This window comes from Gallus gallus, chromosome Z (assembly GCF_016699485.2).
Source record: "Gallus gallus isolate bGalGal1 chromosome Z, bGalGal1.mat.broiler.GRCg7b, whole genome shotgun sequence".
NCBI classification, from domain to species: domain Eukaryota; kingdom Metazoa; phylum Chordata; class Aves; order Galliformes; family Phasianidae; genus Gallus; species Gallus gallus.
Genome location: NC_052572.1, coordinates 298,327 through 321,411, shown reverse-complemented (window position 1 = coordinate 321,411; position 23,085 = coordinate 298,327). Strand labels below are relative to the sequence as shown.

Genomic DNA, 23,085 nt, shown 5'->3' with positions numbered 1-23,085 from the left:
CCTCCGAGCCCCCCAAGACCCCCCAAGCCCTCCGAGCCCCCCAAGCCCTCCGAGCCCCCCAAGTCCTCCTTCACCCCGCCCCACTCTCACCGCCGTGCCTTCTCCCCCCTGCAGGTGTATGCCCCGTCAGCCAGCACTGCCGACTACAACCGCGACTCCCCCGGTTACCCGGCCTCCAAACCAGCAGCCAGCACTTTCCCCAGCTCCTTCTTCATGCAAGGTAACCCCCCCCCCCCCCCCCATTTCCCCCTCCGTTAATTAACCGCCGTTAATTAGCCCTTAACGAAACCTCCACCAACCCGTGGCCGCGGGGTTCTTCTTTAGATGGGCACCACAGCGGAGACCCGTGGAGCTCCTCCAGCGGGATGAACCAATCGGGTTACGGGGGGATGCTGGGCAACTCCTCGCACCTCCCCCAGTCCGGCAGCTACTGCAGTCTGCACCCCCACGACCGCCTGGTAATGGGACGGCATGGGAAGGTCCTGGAAGGTCACAAAAGGGGTGGGCTGGGCGGGTCCTGGAAGGTCAAAGAGGTGTGGGAGGGTTGGGTTGGGTTGGAAGGGGTCTTCTGGATCCTATATGCATGGGGTGGTTGTGGTTGGATGGGTCCTGAAAGGTGAAAAAGGCTTTGGATGGTGATTTTGGTTGGGAAGGTCCTGGAAGGTCACAAAAGGGGTGGGCTGGGCGGGTCCTGGAAGGTCAAAGAGGTGTGGGATGGTTGGGTTGGGTTTGTAGGGTCCTTAAAGAGGAGAGGGTCAAAGGATGGTTGGCTTGGATGGGTCCCGAAAGGTTAAAAAGGGTTTGGATGGTGATATTGGTTGGGAAGGTCCTGGAAGGTCACAAAATGGGAGGGGTGGGTGGGTCCTGGAAGGGGAAAGAGGTATAGGATGGTTGGGTTGGGTTGGAAGGGGTCTTATAGGTCCTATATGTATGGGGTGGTTGGGTTGGATGGGTCCCGAAAGGTTAAAAAGGCTTTGGATGGTGATATTGGTTGGGAAGGTCCTGGAAGGTCACAAAAGGGGAGGGCTGGGCGGGTCCTGGAAGGTCAAAGAGGTGTGGGATGGTTGGGTTGGGTTGGAAGGGTCCTTAAAGAGGAGAGGGTCAAAGGACGGTTGGGTTGGATGGGTCCCGAAAGGTTAAAAAGGCTTTGGATGGTGATATTGGTTGGGAAGGTCCTGGAAGGTCACAAAAGGGGAGGGCTGGGCGGGTCCTGGAAGGTCAAAGAGGTGTGGGAGGGTTGGGATGGGTTGGAAGGGGTCTTATAGGTCTTATATGTATGGGGTGGTTGTGGTTGGATGGGTCCCGAAAGGTTAAAAAGGCTTTGGATGGTGATGTTGGTTGGGAAGGTCCTGGAAGGTCACAAAAGGGGAGGGCTGGGCGGGTCCTGGAAGGGGGAAGAGGTATAGGATGGCTGTGTTGGGTTGGAAGGGGTCTGATAGGTCCTATATGTATGGGGTGGTTGTGGTTGGATGGGTCCTGAAAGGTTAAAAAGGCTTTGGATGGGGATATGGGTTGGGAAGGTCCTGGAAGGTCACAAAAGGGGAGGGCTGTGTTGGGTCCTGGAAGGTCAAAGAGGTGTGGGAGGGTTGGGTTGGGTTGGAAGGGGTCTTCTGGATCCTATATGTGTGGGGTGGTTGTGGTTGGATGGGTCCCGAAAGGTGAAAACGCCTTTGGATGGTGATATTGGTTGGGAAGGTCCTGGAAGGTCACAAAAGGGGAGGGCTGGGCGGGTCCTGGAAGGGGAAAGAGGTGTGGGAGGGTTGGGTTGGGTTGGAAGGGGTCTTCTGGATCCTATATGTGTGGGGTGGTTGTGGTTGGATGGGTCCCGAAAGCTTAAAAAGCCTTTGGATGGTGATATTGGTTGGGAAGGTCCTGGAAGGTCACAAAAGGGGTGGGGCAGGGAGGTCCTGGAAGGGGAAAGAGGTGTGGGAGGGTTGGGTTGGGTTGGAAGGCGTCTTATAGATCCTATATGTATGGGGTGGTTGTGGTTGGATGGCTCCCGAAAGGTGAAAGAGGCATGGGGGGATGAAATGGGTTGGGAAGGTCCTGGAAGGTCACAAAGGGGAGGGGCAGGGAGGTCCTGGAAGGGGAAAGAGGTGTGGGATGGTTGGGATGGGTTTGTAGGGTCCTTAAAGAGGAGAGGGTCAAAGGATGGTTGGGTTGGATGGGTCCCGAAAGGTTAAAAAGGCTTTGGATGATGATTTTGGTTGGGAAGGTCCTGGAAGGTCACAAAATGGGAGGGGTGGGTGGGTCCTGGAAGGGGAAAGAGGTATAGGATGGTTGGGTTGGGTTGGAAGGGGTCTTACAGGTCCTATATGCATGGGGTGGTTGTGGTTGGATGGGTCCTGAAAGGTTAAAAAGGCTTTGGATGGGGATATGGGTTGGGAAGGTCCTGGAAGGTCACAAAGGGGAGGGGCGGTTGGGTCCTGGAAGGGGGAAGAGGTATAGGATGGCTGTGTTGGGTTGGAAGGGGTCTTATAGGTCCTATATGTATGGGGTGGTTGGGTTGGATGGGTCCTGAAAGGTTATAAAGGCTTTGGATGGTGATATTGGATGGGAAGGTCCTGGAAGGTCACAAAAGGGGAGGGGTAGGGAGGTCCTGGAAGGGGAAAGAGGTATAGGATGGCTGTGTTGGGTTGGAAGGGGTCTTATAGGTCCTATATGTATGGGGTGGTTGGGTTGGATGGGTCCTGAAAGGTTAAAAAGGCTTTGGATGATGATATTGGTTCGGAAGGTCCTGGAAGGTCACAAAGGGGAGGGCTGGGTGGGTCCTGGAAGGGGAAAGAGGTATAGGATGGCTGTGTTGGGTTGGAAGGGGTCTTATAGGTCCTATATGTATGGGGTGGTTGGGTTGGATGGGTCCTGAAAGGTGAAAAAGGCTTTGGATGGGGATATGGGTTGGGAAGGTCCTGGAAGGTCACAAAAGGGGATGGGAGGGGAGGTCCTGGAAGGGGAAAGAGGTGTGGGAGGGTTGGGTTGGGTTGGAAGGGGTCCTATAGGTCTTATATGTATGGGGTGGTTGTGGTTGGATGGGTCCTGAAAGGTTAAAAAGGCTTTGGATGGTGATATTGGTTGGGAAGGTCCTGGAAGGTCACAAAGGGGAGGGGCAGTTGGGTCCTGGAAGGGGGAAGAGGTATAGGATGGCTGTGTTGGGTTGGAAGGGGTCTTATAGGTCCTATATGTATGGGGTGGTTGGGTTGGATGGGTCCCGAAAGGTTAAAAAGGCTTTGGATGATGATATTGGTTGGGAAGGTCCTGGAAGGTCACAAAGGGGGAGGGCTGTGTTGGGTCCTGGAAGGTCAAAGAGGTGTGGGAGGGTTGGGTTGGGTTGGAAGGGGTCTTCTGGATCCTATATGTGTGGGGTGGTTGTGGTTGGATGGGTCCCGAAAGGTTAAAAAGGCTTTGGATGGTGATATTGGATGGGAAGGTCCTGGAAGGTCACAAAGGGGTGGGCTGGGCGGGTCCTAGAAGGTCAAAGAGTTATAGGATGGCTGTGTAGGGTTGGAAGGGGTCCTATAGATCCTATATGCATGGGGTGGTTGTGGTTGGATGGGTCCTGAAAGGTGAAAGAGGCATGGGGGGATGAAATGGGCTGGGAAGGTCCTGGAAGGTCACAAAAGGGGAGGGGCGGTAGGGTCCTGGAAGGTCAAAGAGGTGTGGGAGGGTTGGGGCCTCAGGATGCAAAAATGTGTTGGAAAGGTCCTTGAAGGTGTGTAAAACATGGAAGGGTTGCGTTGGCAAGGTCCTTGAAGGTTAAAAAGCTATTGGATGCAAAATGGGTTGGCAAGGTCCTTGAAGGTGTGTAAAACACGGAAGGGTTGGGTTGGCCAGGTCCTTGAAGGTTAAAAATTCACTGGATGATTGGTATGGCAAGGTCCTTGAAGGTTAAAAAGCGATTGGATGCTAAAATGGGTTGGAAAAGTCCTTGAAGGTGTGTAAAACATGGAAGGGTTGGGTTGGCAAGGTCCTTGAAGGTTAAAAAGTCATTGGATGATGGAGTTGGAAGGGTCCTTGAAGGTTAAAAAGCCACGGCATGCAGAAATGGGTTGGAAAGGCCCTTGAAGGTGTGTATAAAACATGGCAGGGTTGACTTGGCCAGGTCCTTGAAGGTTAAAAAGCTATTGGATGCCAAAATGTGTTGGAAAGGTCCTTGAAGGTGTGTAAAACATGGCAGGGTTGGCCTGGCCAGGTCCTTGAAGGTTAAAAAGTCATTGGATGATTGGGTTGGAAGAGTCCTTGAAGGTTAAAAAGCCTTTGGATGAGAAAATGGGTTGGAAAGGTCCTTGAAGGTGTGTAAAACATGGCAGGGTTGGCTTGGCAAAGTCCTTGAAGGTTAAAAAGCTATTGGATGCTAAAATGGGTTGGCAAGGTCCTTGAAGGTGTGTATAACATGGAAAGGCTGGGTTGGCAAGGTCCTTGAAGGTTAAAAAGCCATTGGATGCCAAAATGGGTTGGAAAAGTCCTTGAAGGTGTGTAAAACATGGAAGGGTTGGGTTGGCAAGGTCCTTGAAGGTTAAAAAGCCATTGGATGGTTGGATTGGAAAGGTCCTTGAAGGTTAAAGAGGCACAGGATGCAAAAATGGGTTGGAAAGGTCCTTGAAGGTGTGTAAAACATGGCAGGGTTGGCTTGGCAAGGTCCTTGAAGGTTAAAAAGCTATTGGATGCCAAAATGGGTTGGCAAGGTCCTTGAAGGTGTGTATAACATGGCAGGGTTGGCCTGGCCAGGTCCTTGCAGGGTCATAGTTGAATCCCACCCTCGTTGCAGAGTTACCCATCCCACTCCTCAGCCGACATCAACTCCAGTCTTCCTCCGATGTCCACCTTCCACCGCAGCGGCACCAATCACTACAGCGCGTCGTCCTGCACCCCTCCAGCCAATGGGACGGAAGGCATCATGGGTGAGCGGCCGATATGTTAATTTATGCAAATGAGCCGGAATCTGCGATTGGTTTTGGGGTGGGAGGTTGTAGACGGAGGGTCCCGGAAGGTGCAAATAAGGGGTCGAGGTGGGTTGGAAGGGTCGGTTTGAAGGACAGAGGTGTGGGGTGGGTGGGTTGGAAAGGTCCTGGAAGGGAAAAGGGCTGAAGGGGAATCAAAGGGTTTGGATTGGGAAGGTCCTGGAAGGTGAAAGAAGCAAAGAGAAATGAAATGGGTTGGAAAGGCCCTTGAAGGTGAAAGAGTCAAAGAATGATAGAATGGGTTGGGTTGGAAAGGTCCTGGAAGGGAAAAGGGCTGAAGGGTAAGCAAAGGGTTTGGATTGGGAAGGTCCTGGAAGGGAAAAGGGCTGAAGGGTAAGCAAAGGGTTTGGATTGGGAAGGTCCTGGAAGGGAAAAGGGCTGAAGGGTAAGCAAAGGGTTTGGATTGGGAAGGTCCTGGAAGGTGAAAGAGGCAAAGGGAGATGAAATGAGTGGGGTTGGAAAGGTCCTGGAAGGTGAAAGAGGCAACGAGAGATGAAATGGGTTGGAAGGGTTCATTGTGGTTGTAGAGGTGTTGGATGGTTGGGTTGGAAAGGTCCTGGAAGGGAAAAGGGTTGAAGGGGAAGCAAAGGGTTTGGATTGGGAAGGTCCTGGAAGGTGAAAGAGGCAATGAGAGATGAAATGGGTTGGAAAGGTCTTTTAAGGTGAAAGAGTCAAAGAATGATAGAATGGGTTGGGTTGGAAAGGTCCTGGAAGGGAAAAGGGCTGAAGGGTAAGCAAAGGATTTGGATCGGGAAGGTCCTGGAAGGGAAAAGGGCTGAAGGATAAGAAAAGGGTTTGGATTGGGAAGGTCCTTGAAGGTGAAAGAGGCAAAGGGAGATGAAATGAGTGGGGTTGGAAAGGTCCTGGAAGGTGAAAGAGGCAACGAGAGATGAAATGGGTTGGAAGGGTTCATTGTGGTTGTAGAGGTGTTGGATGGTTGGGTTGGAAAGGTCCTGGAAGGGAAAAGGGCTGAAGGGTAAGCAAAGGGTTTGGATTGGAAGGGTCCTGGAAGGTGAAAGAGGCAAAGAGAGATGAAATGAGTGGGGTTGGAAAGGTCCTTGAAGGTGAAAGAGGCAAAGAGAAATGAAATGAGTGGGGTTGGAAAGGTCCTGGAAGGTGAAAGAGTCAAACAGAGATGAAAGGGGTTGGAAGGGTTGTTTATGGGTGTAGAGGCGTTGGATGGTTGGGTTGGAAAGGTCCTGGAAGGGAAAAGGGCTGAAGGGGAAGCAAAGGGTTTGGATTGGGAAGGTCCTGGAAGGTGAAAGAGGCAATGAGAGATGAAATGGGTTGGAAAGGTCCTTTAAGGTGAAAGAGTCAAAGAATGATAGAATGGGTTGGGTTGGAAAGGTCCTGGAAGGGAAAAGGGCTGAAGGGTAAGCAAAGGATTTGGATCGGGAAGGTCCTGGAAGGGAAAAGGGCTGAAGGGTAAGCAAAGGGTTTGGATTGGGAAGGTCCTGGAAGGTGAAAGAGGCAAAAGGAAGATGAAATGAGTGGGGTTGGAAAGGTCCTGGAAGGTGAAAGAGGCAACGAGAGATGAAAGGGGTTGGAAGGGTTCATTGTGGTTGTAGAGGTGTTGGATGGTTGGGTTGGAAAGGTCCTGGAAGGGAAAAGGGCTGAAGGGTAAGCAAAGGGTTTGGATTGGAAGGGTCCTGGAAGGTGAAAGAGGCAAAGAGAGATGAAATGAGTGGGGTTGGAAAGGTCCTTGAAGGTGAAAGAGGCAAAGAGAAATGAAATGAGTGGGGTTGGAAAGGTCCTGGAAGGTGAAAGAGGCAAAGAGAGATGAAAGGGGTTGGAAGGGTTGTTTATGGGTGTAGAGGCGTTGGATGGTTGGGTTGGAAAGGTCCTGGAAGGGAAAAGGGCTGAAGGGTAAGCAAAGGGTTTGCATTGGAAGGGTCCTGGAAGGTGAAAGAGGCAATGAGAGATGAAATGGGTTGGAAAGGTCCCTTAAGGTGAAAGAGTCAAAGAATGATAGAATGGGTTGGGTTGGAAAGGTCCTGGAAGGGAAAAGGGCTGAAGGGTAAGCAAAGGATTTGGATTGGGAAGGTCCTGGAAGGGAAAAGGGCTGAAGGGTAAGCAAAGGGTTTGGATTGGGAAGGTCCTGGAAGGTAAAAGAGGCAAAGAGAGATGAGATGGTTTGGAAGGGTTTTTTGTGGTTGTAGAATTGTTGGATGGTTGGGTTGGAAAGGTCCTGGAAGGGAAAATGGCTGAAGGGGAATCAAAGGGTTTGGATTGGGAAGGTCCTGGAAGGTGAAAGAGGCAAAGAGAGATGAAATGGTTTGGAAAGGTCCTTGAAGGTGAAAGAGTCAAAGAATGATAGAATGGGTTGGGTTGGAAAGGTCCTGGAAGGGAAAAGGGCTGAAGGGTAAGCAAAGGGTTTGGATTGGGAAGGTCCTTGAAGGTGAAAGAGGCAAAGGGAGATGAAATGAGTGGGGTTGGAAAGGTCCTGGAAGGTGAAAGAGGCAACGAGAGATGAAAGGGGTTGGAAGGGTTCATTGTGGTTGTAGAGGTGTTGGATGGTTGGGTTGGAAAGGTCCTGGAAGGGAAAAGGGTTGAAGGGTAAGCAAAGGGTTTGGATTGGGAAGGTCTTGGAAGGTGAAAGAGGCAAAGAGAGATGAAATGGGTTGGAAAGGTCCTTGAAGGTGAAAGAGTCAAAGAATGATAGAATGGGTTGGGTTGGAAAGGTCCTGGAAGGGAAAAGGGCTGAAGGGGAATCAAAGGGTTTGGATTGGAAAGGTCCTGGAAGGTAAAAGCAGTATCGGATGATGAAATGGGTTGAAAGGGTCCTTGAAGGGGAAAGAACAGAAGGTGATGGAATGGGTTGGGTTGGAAAGGTCCTGGCAGGTAAAAGAGTGAAAGGATGATAGAGTGGGTTGGGTTGGAAAGGTCCTGGAAGATAAAAGCAACACCAGATGATGAATTGGATTGAAAGGGTCCTTGAAGGTGAAAGGGCTGAAGGTGATGGAATGGGTTGGGTTGGAAAGGTCCTGGAAGGTAAAAGCAGCATCAGATGACAAAATGGGTTGGGTTGGAAAGGTCCTGGAAGGTAAAAGCAGCATCGAATGACAGAATGGGTTGAAAGGGTCCTTGAATGGGAAAGAACAGAAGGCGATGGAATGGGTTGGGATGGAAAGGTCCTGGAAGGTAAAAGCAGCTTCAGGTGACGAAAAGGGTTGAAAGGGTCCTTGAAGGGGAAAGAACAGAAGGTGATCCAATAGGTTGGGTTGGAAAGGTCCTGGAAGGTAAAAGAGTCAAAGGATGATTGGATGGGTTGTGTTGGAAAGGTCCTGGAAGGTAAAAGCAGCATCAGGTGATGAAATGGGTTGAAAGGGTACTTGAAGGTGAAAGAGTAGAAGGTGATGGAATGAGTTGGGTTGGAAAGGTCCTGGAAGGTAAAAGTAGCTTCAGGTGACGAAATGGGTTGAAAGGGTCCTTGAAGGGGAAAGAACAGAAGGTGATCCAATAGGTTGGGTTGGAAAGGTCCTGGAAGGTAAAAGCAGCTTCAGGTGACGAAATGGGTTGAAAGGGTCCTTGAAGGGGAAAGAACAGAAGGCGATGGAACGGGTTGGGTTGGAAAGGTCCTGGAAGATAAAAGAGTCAAAGAATGATGGAATGGGTTGGGTTGGAACGGTCGTGGAAGGTAAAAGCAGCATCGGATTTGAAATGGGTTGAAAGGGTCCTTGAAGGGAAAAGAGCAGAAGGTGATCCAATAGGTTGGGTTGGAAAGGTCCTGGAAGGTAAAAGCAGCATCGGATTTGAAATGGGTTGAAAGGATCCATGAAGGGAAAAGAGCAGAAGGTGATCCAATGGGTTGGGTTGGAAAGGTTCTGGAAGGTAAAAGCAGCATCGAATGACGAAATGGGTTGAAAGGGTCCTTGAAGGTGAAAGAGCTGAAGGTGATCTAATGGGTTGGGCTGGGAAGGTCCTGGAAGGTAAAAGCAGCATCGAATGACGAAATGGGTTGAAAGGGTCCTTGAAGGGAAAAGAGCAGAAGGTGATGGAACGAGTTGGGTTGGAAAGGTCCTGGAAGGTAAAAGAGTCAAAGGATTATGAAATGGGTTGGGTTGGAAAGGTCCTGGAAGGTAAAAGCAGCATCAGATGATGAAATGGGTTGAAAGGGTCCTTGAAGGGAAAAGAGCAGAAGGTGATCCAATAGGTTGGGTTGGAAAGGTCCTGGCAGATGAGTCCGTGTGCCATTTTTCTCCCTCTTTTCACACGGCATCTCTTGTTTTGCAGCCACCAGAGGAAGCGGGGCGGCCGGCAGCTCGCAGACCGGCGACGCGTTGGGGAAAGCACTCGCATCTGTAAGGACCTGTCGCTTTCAGCACCCCAATTAACCCAGCGGCGCGAGCGTTTTAATTAGGATGGGGGCGCCTGGAGGTTGAGAAGCTGAGCAGCAAACGGGACCTTGGAGGTCCCCGATGGTTATTTTCTGGGCACAGTGGGTTCCATTGAGTTCTCATGAGAGCCTCTTTGCTTTGGCTTTCCATTTGGGCCGCTCCGTTGGGCAAAGCGAGCTTCATTAGCAGCGGGTTGTGTTGCTTAACGAACCCGGCGTCGCCTCGGCCTCCCATCGAGCCCCATTTGCATAACGAGGCGGCCCGTTCTCGCCCTGCCTCACCAATTAACTCCTATCGTCTCTTATTCAAGATCTATTCTCCAGATCACACCAACACCAGCTTCCCATCCAACCCTTCAACTCCTGTCGGTTCTCCCCCTTCTCTCTCAGGTACCGTGGTTCCAAATGTTCTCCCCCCCCACCCCCCCCTTCATTTTCCGGTTGCTTATATCTCTTTAATTGCCCTTTTTTTTTTGGGGGGGGGGGGGAGGGTGGGAAATATGGGGGGGGGGTTTGACCCCGAGCCCATCCGCCCCACCGCCGCCCCCACCCCGTAGCGCCGCCGCTCAGTCGCCAGCTTGGATGGCTGCCACCCCCCCACCATCCCTTTTTCCCCCCTCCCCCCCCATCTCCAGCCCTATAAATCCCCCCTTTTGGAGGCAAAACAAAACCAAAACCCCCCCCCCCAAAAATAAAGGCTCGATTGGGTTTTCCCCCCCCCCGCGACGTTTCTAACGGTAACTCCGATTTTGCTGTTAGCAGGCACAGCTGTTTGGTCTAGAAATGGAGGTCAAGCGTCATCATCTCCCAATTATGAAGGTCCCTTACACTCTTTGGTACGTTTCCGTGGCTGAATCCCTTCTCCGATCCCGGCCTTCAATCAGCGCTCTCTTTTCCGTTCCGTTTCTCATCCGTTTCCCCCCCCCAAAAGCGAAGTGAAGGTGGTAGGAATAAATGGAGGCTTCGGTGGCCGAAGGTTGAGACAGGCCGGATAGGGGATGGGCATAGAACCAAGATGGCGGCTGCTCATTGGTCGAGGATTGGGGCCGGGTCGCCAGCCAGTATGGGTGCTGCTCATTGGCCCAAGATGGGTGCTGGTTGCTGATCTAAGATGGCTGTTGCTCTTTGACCCAAGATGGCGGCTGCTCGTTGGCCCAGGATGGATTCAGGTCACTGAGCTAAGATGGCTACTGCTCATTGGCCCAGGATGGGGGATGGTCATAGAGCCAAGATGGCGGCTGCTCATTGGTCGAGGATAGGGGCCGGGTCGCCAGCCAGTATGGGTGATGCTCATTGGCCCAAGATGGGTGCTGGTTGCTGATCTAAGATGGCTGCTGCTCATTGACGTAAGATGGCTGCTGTTCATTGGCCATATATGGATTCAGGTCACTGATCTAAGATGGCTGCTGCTCTTTGACCCAAGATGGCTGCTGTTCATTGGCCTAGGATGGCTGATGGTCATAGAACCAAGATGGCGGCTGCTCATTGGTTGAGGATAGGGGCTGGGTCGCCAGCCAGTATAGGTGATGCCCATTGGCCCAAGATGGGTGCTGGTTGCTGATCTAAGATGGCTGCTGCTCATTGACGTAAGATGGCTGCTGTTCATTGGCCATATATGGATTCAGGTCACTGATCTAAGATGGCTGCTGCTCTTTGACCCAAGATGGCTGCTGCTCATTGGCCTAGGATGGCTGATGGTCATAGAACCAAGATGGCGGCTGCTCATTGGTCGAGGATAGGGGCCAGGTCGCCAGCCAGTATGGGTGATGCTCATTGGCCCAAGATGGGTGTTGGTTGCTGATCTAAGATGGCTGCTGCTCTTTGACCCAAGATGGCTGCTGCTCATTGGCCCAGGATGGGTTCTGGTTGTTAACCCAAGATGGGTGCTGCTCATTGGTCGAGGATAGGGGCTGGGTCGCCAGCCAGTATAGGTGATGCTCATTGGCCGAGGATGGATTCAGGTCACTGATCTAAGATGGCTGCTGCTTATTGGCCAAATATGGACGCAGGTCACTGACCCAAGATGGGTGCTGCTCATTGGCCAGATACGGATGCAGGTCACTGACCCAAGATGGGTGCTGCTCATTGGTCACGGATGGGGGCTGGTTCGCCAACCAGTATAGGTGATGCTCATTGGCCAAGGATGGATTCAGGTCACTGATCTAAGATGGCTGCTGCTCTTTGACCCAAGATGGCTGCTGCTCGTTGGCCAAGGATGGATTCAGGTCACTGATCTAAGATGGCTGCTGCTCATTGGCCAAATATGGACGCAGGTCACTGACCCAAGATGGGTGCTGCTCATTGGCCAAGGATGGGTGCTGTTCATTGACCCAATATGGGTGCTGCTCATTGGCCCAAGATGGGTGCTGCTCATTGGCCAAGGATGGGTGCTGGTCCTTAACCCAAGATGGGTGTTGCTCATTGGCCAAGGGTGGATTCAGGTCACTGATCTAAGATGGCGGCTGCTCATTGGTCGAGGATGGGTGCTGGTTCTCTATCCATTATGGGTGCTGCTCATTGGCCAAGGATGGATTCAGGTCCCTGACCCAAGATGGGTGCTGCTCATTGGCCGAGGATGGGTGCTGCTCTTTGGCCAAGGATGGGTGCTGTTCATTGACCCAATATGGGTGTTGCTCATTGGCCAAGAATGGATTCCAGTCACTGATCTAAGATGGGTGCTGCTCATTGGTCGAGGATGGGTGCTGGTTCTCCATCCAGTATGGGTGCTGCTCATTGGCCCAGGATGGATTCAGGTCCCTGACCCAAGATGGCTGCTGCTCATTGGCCGAGGATGGGTGCTGTTCATTGACCCAATATGGGTGTTGCTCATTGGCCAAGGATGGATTCCGGTCACTGATCTAAGATGGGTGCTGCTCATTGGTCGAGGATGGGTGCTGGTTCTCCATCCAGTATGGGTGCTGCTTATTGGCCAAGGATGGATTCAGGTCCCTGACCCAAGATGGGTGCTGCTCATTGGCCGAGGATGGGTGCTGCTCATTGGCCCAAGAAGGGTGCTGCTCATTGGTCAAGGATGGGTGCTGGTTCTCCATCCAGTACGGGTGCTGCTTATTGGCCAAGGATGGATTCAGGTCACTGATCTAAGATGGGTGCTGCTCATTGGCCAAGGATGGGTGCTGGTTCTCTATCCAGTATGGGTGCTGCTCATTGGCCAAGGATGGATGCAGGCCTCTAACCTAGGATGGGTGCTGGTTCGTCATCCAGTATGGGTGCTGCTCATTGGCCAAGGATGAGTGCTGGTCCTTAACCCATAATGGGTGCTGCTCATTGGCCGAGGATGGGTGCTGGTTCGTCATCCAGTATGGGTGCTGCTCATTGGCCAAGGATGGATGCAGGTCGCTGATCTAAGATGGCTGCTTCTCATTGGTCAGGGATGGATTCAGGTCGCTGATCTAAGATGGGTGCTGCTCATTGGCCAAGGATGGGTGCTGGTTCTTGATTCAGTATGGGTGCTGCTCATTGGTTGAGGATGGATTCAGGTCACTGACCCAAGATGGGTGCTCCTCATTGGTCGAGGATGGGTGCTGGTTCGCCGTCCAGTATGGGTGCTGCTCATTGGCCAAGGATGGATGCAGGACACTGACCTAAGATGGGTGCTGCTCATTGGTCAAGGATGGGTGCTGGTCCTTAACCCATAATGGGTGCTGCTCATTGGTCGAGGATTGGGGCTGGTTCGCCGTCCAGTATGGGTGCTGCTCATTGGCCAAGGATGGGTGCTGCTCATTGGCCAAGGATGGATGCAAGTCTCTGATCTAAGATGGGTGCTGCTCATTGGTCGAGGATGGGTGCTGTTCATTCCCCAGGGATGGGTGCTGCTCATTGGCCCAAGAAGGGTGCTTCTCATTGGTCAAGGATGGGTGCTGGTTCTCCATCCAGTATGGGTGCTGTTTATTGGCCAAGGATGGATTCAGGTCACTGATCGAAGATGGGTGCTGTTCATTGGTCAGGGATGGATTCAGGTCACTGATCTAAGATGGCTGCTGCTCATTGGCCAAGGATGGGTGCTGGTTCGTCATCCAGTATGGGTGCTGCTCATTGGCCGAGGATGGATTCAGGTCACTGACCCAAGATGGGTGCTGCTCATTGGCCAAGGATGGGTGCTGCTCATTGGCCCAAGAAGGGTGCTTCTCATTGGTCAAGGATGGGTGCTGGTTCGCCATCCAGTATGGGTGCTGCTTATTGGCCCAGTATGGGTGCTGCTCTTTTACCCAAGATGGGTGCTGCTCATTGGTCGAGGATGAATGCAAGTCTCTGATCTAAGATGGGTGCTGCTCATTGGTCAAGGATGGGTGCTGGTTCTCCATCCAGTATGGGTGCTGCTCATTGGCCGAGGATGGGTGCTGCTGTCTCCCCCAGAGATGGAAGCACTCCTCGTTGCGTGCAGGGAACGATTCCATTCGTCGTCGTGTCGTGCGGCCTTCAGGTTCCTTCCATGTGCCCTCCCGTAGGCAGGCAGGGGGCGGATTCGAGTTCCAACGGCTCCTTTTCCTTCTCTTTGGTTGTCTTCTTCTTCTTTTCCGGCATTCTTGGGGTTAATTTTTTTTTTAATTATTTTTCTTTTCATTTTTCTTTTCATTTTTTTTTTTTTTTTTTTTGCTCATCGGTCCCACTTTTGCGAGGCCTTCAGGGTCGCTTTTGTCTCGGAATGCTTTGACGGTCATGAGGAATCATTGAACCTGTTTTGCCCATGAAAATGGAAGCCATGCTCTCTCCTTCCCCCCCGATGCTGTTTGAAAGGAAGGGGAGAGGAAATGTGGGGAAGGAGTGGGGAAAGGAAGGAAAAATGAGGGAAATTGGGGGGCAAACGGGGGGGAAATAAGGAGAGAAGGAGAAAAATGAGGAAAAAAATGAGGAAAAATGGGGAAAATGGGGAAAAAATAAGAGAAAAGGGGGGAAATAAGGGAAAAAATAAGAGGAAAAGGGGGAAATAAGGGAAAATAAAGGAAAAGGAAAAGGAAAAACAAAGGGAAATGAGGGGAAGGAATGGGGAAAGGAAGGAAAAAAGGGGGGGAAAACCGGGGGAAATGGGGGGGAAATAAGGGGAAAATAAGGAGAGAAGGAGGAGAAATGAGGAAAATGGGGAAAAATGGGGGAAAAAGAAGGAAAAAAAATAAGAGAAAAAGGGAAATAAGAGAAAATAAAGGAGAAAGAAGGAAAATAAAGGGAAATGTGGGGAAGGAATAGGGAAAGGAAGGAAAAATGAGGGAAGATGGGGGGAAATAAGAGGAAAATAATGGGAGAAGGAGAAAAATGTGGAAAAAATGGGGGAAAAATGGGGGGAAAAGAAGGGAAAAATAAGAGAAAAAGGGAAATAAGGGAAAATAAAGGAAAAAGAAGGAAAAACGAAAATGCGGGGAGGAATGGGGAAAATAAGGGAAAATGAGGGAAAATGGGGGGAATGGGGAGGAAATAAGGGGGAAATAAGGGGAGAAGGAGAGAAATGGGGGGAAAATGGGGAAAAATGAGGAAATAAGGGAAAAATAAGAGAAAAAGGGGGAAATAAGAGAAAATAAAGGAAAAGGAAAAGGAAAAACAAAGGGAAGTGAGGGGAAGGAATGGGGAAAGGAAGGAAAAAAGGGGGGGAAACCGGGGGAAATGGGGGGGAAATAAAGGGGAAATAAGGAGAGGAGGAGAAAAATGAGGAAATGTGAGGAAAAACGGGGGAAAATAAGGGAAAAATGAGAGAAAAAGGGGGAAATAAGGGAAAATAAAGGAAAAGGAAAAGGAAAAGGAAAAACAAAGGGAAATGAGGGGAAGGAATGGGGAAAGGAAGAAAGTGGGGGGAGATCAGGGGGAAATGGGGGGGGAAGTAAGGGGGAAATAAGGAGAGAAGGAGAAAAATGAGGAAAAATGAGGGAAAATGTGGGAAAAATAAGGGGAAAATAAGAGAAAAAGGGGGAAATAAGGGAAAATAAAGGAAAAGGAAGGAAAACAAAGGGAAATGTGGGGAAGGAATGGGGAAAGGAAGAAAGTGGGGGGAGATCGGGGGGAAATGGGGGGGGAAGTAAGGGGGAAATAAGGAGAGAAGGAGAAAAATGAGGAAAAATGAGGAAAAATGTGGGAAAAATAAGGGGAAAATAAGAGAAAAAGGGGGAAATAAGGGAAAAAAAGGAAAAGGAAAAACAAAGGGAAATGTGGGGAAGGAATGGGGAAAGGAAGAAAGTGGGGGGAGATCGGGGGGAAATGGGGGGGGAAGTAAGGGGAAAATAAGGAGAGAAGGAGAAAAATTAGGAAAAACGAGGAAAAATGAGAAAAAATGGGGGAAAAATAAGGGAAAAATGAGAGAAAAGGGGAAATAAGGGAAAATAAAGGAAAAGGAAGGAAAACAAAGGGAAATGTGGGGAAGGAATGGGGAAAGGAAGAAAGTGGGGGGAGATCGGGGGGAAATGGGGGGGGAAGTAAGGGGGAAATAAGGAGAGAAGGAGAAAAATGAGGAAAAATGAGGAAAAATGTGGGAAAAATGGGGGAAAATAAGGGAAAAATGAGAGAAAAGGGGGAAATAAGGGAAAATAAAGGAAAGGGAAGGAAAAAGAAAGGGAAATGTGGGGAAGGAATGGGGAAAGGAAGGAAAAAAGGGGGGGGGGAAACCGGGGGAAATGGGGGGGAAATAAGGGGAAAATAAGGAGAGAAGGAGGAGAAATGAGGAAAATGGGGAAAAATGGGGGAAAAAGAAGGGAAAAAAAATAAGAGAAAAAGGGAAATAAGGGAAAATAAAGGAAAAGGAAAAGGAAAAACAAAGGGAAATGAGGGGAAGGAATGGGGAAAGGAAGAAAGTGGGGGGAGATCGGGGGGAAATGGGTGGGGAAGTAAGGGGGAAATAAGGAGAGAAGGAGAAAAATGAGGAAAATGGGAAAAATAGAGAAAAAATAAGAGAAAAAGGAGGAAATAAGGGAAAAATAAGAGAAAAAGGGGGAAATAAGGGAAAAAAAAGGAAAAGGAAAAGGAAAAACAAAGAGAAATGAGGGGAAGGAATGGGGAAAGGAAGGAAAAATAGGGAGAAATGGGGGGGAAATAAGGGGGAAATAAGGAGAGGGAGGAAAATGAGGAAAAATTGGGGAAAAATAAGGGGAAAATAAGAGAAAAGGGAGGAAATAAGGGAAAATAAAGGAAAAGGAAGGAAAAACAAAGGGAAATGTGGGGGGAGAAGGAGGAAAATGAGGAAAATGGGGGAAAAATAAGAGAAAAAGGGGGAAATAAGGGAAAATAAAGGAAAAGGAAGGAAAACAGAGGGAAATGTGGGGAAGGAATGGGGAAAGGAAGGAAAAATGGGGGGAAATGGGGGGGAAATAAGGGGAAAATAAGGAGAGAAGGAGAAAAATGGGGAAAAAAATGAGGAAAAATGGGGGAAAATGAGGAAAAATGGGGGAAAAATAAGGGAAAAAATAAGAGAAAAAGGGAAATAAGAGAAAATAAAGGAAAAAGAAGGAAAATAAAGGGAAATGTGGGGAAGGAATGGGGAAGGGAAGGAAAAATTGGGGGAGATCGGGGGGAAATGGGGAAATAAGGGGAAAATAAGGAGAGAAGGAGAAAAATGAGGAAAAAACGAGGAAAAATGAGAAAAAATGGGGGAAAAATAAGGGGAAAATGAGAGAAAAGGGGGAAATAAGAGAAAATAAAGGAAAAAGTAAGAAAACAATGGGAAATGTGGGGAAGGAATGGGGAAAGGAAGGAAAAATGGGGGGAGATCGGGGGGAAATGAGGGGGAAATAAGGAGAGAAGGAGAAAAATGAGGAAAAACGAGGAAAAATGAGGAAAAATGGAGGAAAAATAAGGGAAAAAAATAAGAGAAAAAGGGAAATAAGAGAAAACAAAGGAAAAAGAAGGAAAATAAAGAGAAATGTGGGGAAGGAATGGGGAAAGGAAGGAAAAATGAGGGAAAATGGGGGGAAAACGGGGGGAAATAAGAGGAAAATAATGGGAGAAGGAGAAAAATGTGGAAAAAATGGGGGAAAAATGGGGGGAAAAGAAGGGAAAAATAAGAGAAAAAGGGAAATAAGAGAAAATAAAGGAAAAAGAAGGAAAATAAAGAGAAATGTGGGGAAGGAATGGGGAAAGGAAGGAAAAATAAGGGAAAATGGGGGAAACGGGGGGAAATAAGAGGAAAATAAGGGGAGAAGAAGGAAAATGAGGAAAAATGAGGAAAAAATAGGGAAAAATGAGGAAAAATGGGGGAAAAATAAGGGAAAAATAAGAGAAAAAGGGGGAAATAAGGGGAAATAAAGGAAAAGGAAGAAAAAAGGAAGGGAAATGCGGGGAAGGAGTGGGGAAAGGAAGGAAAAATGGGGAGAAATGGGGGGGAAATAAGAGGAAAATAAGGGGAGAGGGAAAAATAAGGGAAAATAAGGGAAAAAAAGGGGGAAAAATAAGGAAAATAAAGAGAAAATAAGGGAAAAAATATGGGGGAAAATAAGGAGAAAAAAAAGGAAGTATGGGAAAAAATAAAGGAAAAATAAGGGAAAAGAAGGAAAAATGAGGAAAACTGGGAGAAAATAAGGAGGAAAAGGAAAAATAGGTGGAAAAAGGGAAAAATAAAGAAAAATAAGGGGAAAAAAGAAAAGTGTAAAAAAATATGGGAAAAAATAAGGGAAAGTAAGGGGAAATAAGGAAAAATAAGGGGAAAATGAAGAAAAATAAGGGGGGAAACGGAAAAATAGGTGGGAAAAAGGAAAAAAGGGGGGAAAATAAGGAGGAAAAAGAGGGAAAATTAGGGGAAAAAAGAAAAATGGGGGGGGGGGAGGAGAAATAAGGGAAAAATATGGGAAAAAAGGAAAAGTGGGGGGGAAAAGGGAAAAATAGGAAAAAAAAGGAAAAATGAAGGCAAAATACAGAAAAATAAGGGAAAAGGGGGGAAAGTAAGGGAAAAATAAAGAAAAATAAGGACAAATACGTGGAAGAAAAGGGAAAAATAAAGAAACATACGGAAATAAAGTAAAAATAAGGGAAAAAATTAAGGGAAGAGTAAGGGAAAATATAGAAAATTAACGGAAAAATAGGGGAAAAATAAGGGAAAATTAGGAAAATAAAGAAAAAGAAGAAAAAATAAGGGGAATAAATGGGAAAATAAGGAAAAATTAGGGAAAAAATAGGGAAAGTAAGGGGGAAATGGGAAAATAAGAGAAAATAAGAGGGAAAAAAGGAAAAATAAGGGGAAAATAACGAGGAAAAGGAAAAATAAGAGAAAATAAGGAAAAATAAGGAGAAATACGGGGAAATAATGGAAAATAAGGGAAAAATAAGAGGAAAATAAAGAAAAATAAGAGGAAAAGGGGAAAATAAGGAAAATAAAGGGAAAGTAAGGGAAAAATAAAGGAAAATAAGGACACGTAGGTGGAAAAAAAAGGGAAAAATAAAGAAAAATAAGGAAATAAAGTAAAAATAAGAGGAAAAATTAAGGGAAGAATAAGGGAAAATATAGAAAATTAACGGAAAAATTGGGGAAAATAAGGGAAAATTAGGAAAATAAAGAAAAATAAGAAAAAATAAGGGGAATAAATGGGAAAATAAGGAAAAATTGGGGAAAAATAAGGGAAAATTAGGAAAATAAAGAAAAATAAGAAAAAATAAGGGGAATAAATGGGAAAATAAGGAAAAATTGGGGAAAATTGGGGAAAAATTAGGGAAAAAATAGGGAAAGTAAGGGGGAAATGGGAAAATAAGAGGGAAAAAAAAGGAAAAATAAGGGAAAAATAACGAGGAAAAGGAAAAATAAGAGAAAATAAGGAAAAATAAGGAGAAATACGGGAAAAAATAATGGAAAATAAGGGAAAAATAAGAGGAAAATAAAGAAAAATAAGAGGAAAAGGGGAAAATAAGGAAAATAAAGGAAAAATAAGAGAAAAATAGGGAAAAATAAGGAAAAATGTGGGAAGAATAAGGAAAGTGGGGGAGAAGTATGGGAAAATAAGGAAAAATACGGGAAAAAATGGAAAAATAAGGAAAAAATAAGGGAAAATAAGAGAAAAGTAAGCGTAAAGAAAGTTAAGTAGAAAATAAGGAAAATAACAGGAAAGTAAGGGGAAAATAAGGAAAAATAAAGAAAAATAAGAGAAAAATAAGGTAAAAATAAGGAAAAATAAGAAAAATGAGAGAGAAATGAGGGAGAAAAAGGGGAAATAAGGAAAAGAAGGGAAAATAATGGAAAAATAAGTGAAAAATAAAGGAAGATAAGGGGAAAATAAGAGGAAATAAAGGAAAAATAAGGGAAAATAAGGAAAATAAAGGAAAAGGAAGGGAAAAAAAGAGAAAAATAAAGGAAGATAAAAGGAAAATAAGGGTAAATAAGAGGAAATAAAGGAAAAATCAGGGAAAATAAGGGAAAAAATAAGAGAAACAAAGAAAAATAAGAGGTACGTATGGAAAATAATGGAAAAGTAAGGAAAAAATAAGAAAAAAATAAGGAAAAATACGGGAAAGGGGGAAAAAGTAAGGAAAAAAGGGAAAATGTTAAAAAATAAGGGAAAAAATAAGGAAAAATAAGAAAGAAGGAAGTAAAATGAGTGGGAAAGGGGGAAAATAAGGAAAATAAAAGGAAAATAAGGGAAAAATAAGGAAAAATAGGAGAAAAATAAACGGGAAATAAGGGTAAGTAAAAGGAAATAAAGAAAAAATAAGGGAAAAATAAGAGAAAGAAAAATAAGAGGAACGTAAGGACAATAAGGGAAAAATAAGGAAAAATATGGGAAAAATAAGGAAAAATACGGGAAAAATAAGGGAAAATAAGGAACAAATACGGGAAAAATAAGGAAAAAAACAGGAAAAGGGGGAAAAGGAAGGGAAAAAGGAAAAATGGGGAAAAATATGGGGAAAATAAGGAAAAAGAAAAATGAGGGGGAAAAAGGGAAAATAAGGAGAACAACGGGAGAATAAGGAAAAATACGGGGAAAATAAAGGAAAATAAGCTACAAATACGGGAAAAGAAGGAAAAATATGGGAAAGATCAGGGAAAAAGGAAAAATACAAAAAAAATAAGGGGAAAATATGAGAAACAAAGAAAAATAAGAGGAACATAAGGATAATAATGGAAAAATAGGGGGAAAATAGGGGAAAAATAATGAAAAAATATGGGAAAAATACGGGAAAGGGGGGAAAAGTATAGGAAAAAAAGGAAAAATGTGAAAAAATAAGGGAAAATAAGAGAAAAGAAAGAAAAATGAGGGAGAAAAGGGGAAAATAAGGTAAACAAAGGAAAAAATAAGGGAAAATAAGGAACAAATACAGGAGAAGTAAGGAAAAATATGGGAAAAAATCAGGGAAAAAAAGGAAAAATACGAAAAAATAAGGAAAATAAGGGAAAAATCAGGGAAAAAATAAGAGAAAAGAAAGAAAAATGAGGGGGGGAAAGGGAAAATAAGGAAAACAACGGGAGAATAAGGAAAAATACGGGAAAAATAAGGAACAAATACAGGAGAAGTAAGGAAAAATATGGGAAAAAATCAGGGAAAAAAGGAAAAATACAAAAAATAAGGAAAATAAGGGAAAAATAAGGGAAAAATAAGGGAAAAAATAAGGAAAAAGAAAGAAAAATGAGGGGGGAAAAGGGAAAATAAGGAAAACAACGGGAGAATAAGGAAAAATAAGGGAAAATAAGGAACAAATACAGGAGAAGTAAGGAAAAATATGGGAAAAATCAGGGAAAAAAAGGAAAAAATAAGAAAAAATAAGAAAAAAAGGGGAAAATAAGATAAACGAAAAATAAGAGGAACGAAAAGGAAATAATGGAAAAGTAAAGGAAAAATAAGGGAAAACAATGGAAAAGTAAGGGAAAAATAAGGAAAAATAAGGGAGAATAAGGGAAAAAAGGAAAAACATGAAAAATAAGAAAAATATGGGAAAAATAAGGAAAAATAAGGGAAAAAATAAGGAAAAAGAGAAATGAGGGAAAAAAGGAAAATAAGGAAAACAATGGGAAAATAAGGGAAAATAAGGAACAAATACGGGAAAAATAAGGAAAAATATGGGAAAAAATGGGAAGAAGTATGGGAAAAAAGGAAAAACATGAAAAATAAGGAAAAATATGGGAAAAATAAGGGAAAATAAGTAACAAATACGGGAAAATAAGGAGAAATATGGGAAAAAATCAGGGAAAAAAGGAAAAATACGAAAAAATGAGGAAAAATACGGGAAAAAATAAGGGAAAATAAGGAACAAATACCGGAAAATAAGGAAAAATATGGGAAAAATCAGGGAAAAAAGGAAAAATATGAAAAAAAAGGAAAAAAAACGGGAAAAATAAGGGAAAATAAGGAACAAATATGGAAAATAAGGAACAAATAAGGAAAAATACGGGAAAAAATCAGGGAAAAAAGGAAAAATACGAAAAAATAAGGAAAAATACGGGAAAAATAAGGGAAAAAAAAGGAACAAATACCGGAAAATAAGAAAAATATGGGAAAAATCAGGGAAAATATGGGAAAAATATGAAAAAAACAAGGAAAAATACGGGAAAAATACGGGAAAAATAAGGGAAAATGAGTAACAAATATGGGAAAAGTAAGGAAAAATATGGGAAAAATCAGGGAAAATATGGGAAAAATATGAAAAATAAGGAAAAATAAGGGAAAATAAGGAACAAATATGGGAAAATAAGGAAAAATATGGGAAAAATCAGGGAAAAAAGGAAAAATAAGGGAGAAATAAGGAAAAATACAGGGAAAAATGAGGGAAAAAAAGGGGAAAAAAGGGGAAAATGGGGCCAGGAAGGCAGGAGGAACGGGGCTGAGGTGGCCGACGTGGCTGCTGAGGCCCCTTTGGTTTGGTGTCCCCCCAGCAGAGCCGCATCGAGGACCGCTTGGAGAGGTTGGACGACGCCATCCACGTGCTGAGGAACCACGCGGTCGGAGCCGGGACGGCCATCGGGGGTGGCCACGGGGATATGCACGGCTTGATAGGAGCTGCTCACAACGGGGCCATGGCGGGCTTGGGGTCCGGCTACGGGACCGGGTTGCTGTCGGCCAACAGGCATTCGTTGATGGTAAGGTGGGGTCGGGGGGGTTGGGGTGGGAAACGGGGGCGTGGGGTGGGAAATGGGGGTGTAGGGTGGGAAATGGGGGGGTGGGAGGGTTGGGTGTGAAGGTAGAGGGGTGGTTGGGGGAAGAGAAGGGGGTATGGGGTAGGAAATGGGGGTATGGGGTGGGAAATGGAGGTATAGGGTGGGAAATGGGGGTGTGGGGTGGGAAATGGGGGGGTGGGAGGGTTGGGTGTGAAGGGAGAGGAGTGGTTGGGGTGGGAAATGGGGGTATAGGGTGGGAAATGGGGGTATTTGGTAGGAAATGGGGGTATAGGGTGGGAAATGGGGGTGTAGGGTAGGAAATGGGGGGGTGGGGTGGGAAATGGGGGTATGGAGTAGGAAATGGGGGGATAGGGTGGGAAATGGGGGGGTGGGGGGGTTGGGTGTGAAGGGAGAGGGGTGGTTGGGGGAAGAGAAGGGGGTATGGGGTAGGAAATAGGGGTATAGGGTGGGAAATGGGGGTGTGGGGTAGGAAATAGGGCTATAGGGTGGGAAATGGGGGTATGGGGTAGGAAATGGGGGTGTGGGGTGGGAAATGGGGGGGTGGGGAGGTTGGGTGTGAAGGGAGAGGGGTGGTTGGGGGTAGAGAAGGGGATCTGGGGTAGGAAATGGGGGTATAGGGTGGGAAATGGGGGTATTTGGTAGGGAATGGGGGTATGGGGTAGGAAATGGGGGTATAGGGTGGGAAATGGGGGTATAGGGTGGAAAATGGAGGTATAGGGTGGGAAATGGGGGTATAGGGTGGGAAATGGTGGGGTGGGGGGGTT

General features: G+C 46.4%; 1 protein-coding gene across 1 annotated transcript in view; it reads left to right on the top strand.

Moving 5' to 3' along the window:
• Positions 1-23,085, top strand: part of TCF4 (transcription factor 4) — a 195,673-nt gene that overhangs the window by 147,727 nt on the left and 24,861 nt on the right. Inside the window, exons 10-16 of the mRNA XM_046905872.1 lie at positions 115-220; positions 325-458; positions 4,766-4,898; positions 9,192-9,259; positions 9,606-9,684; positions 10,054-10,130; positions 22,079-22,282. Of these exons, the coding sequence (XP_046761828.1) occupies positions 115-220; positions 325-458; positions 4,766-4,898; positions 9,192-9,259; positions 9,606-9,684; positions 10,054-10,130; positions 22,079-22,282 (801 nt within the window). The remainder of the gene's footprint in view (positions 1-114; positions 221-324; positions 459-4,765; positions 4,899-9,191; positions 9,260-9,605; positions 9,685-10,053; positions 10,131-22,078; positions 22,283-23,085) is intronic.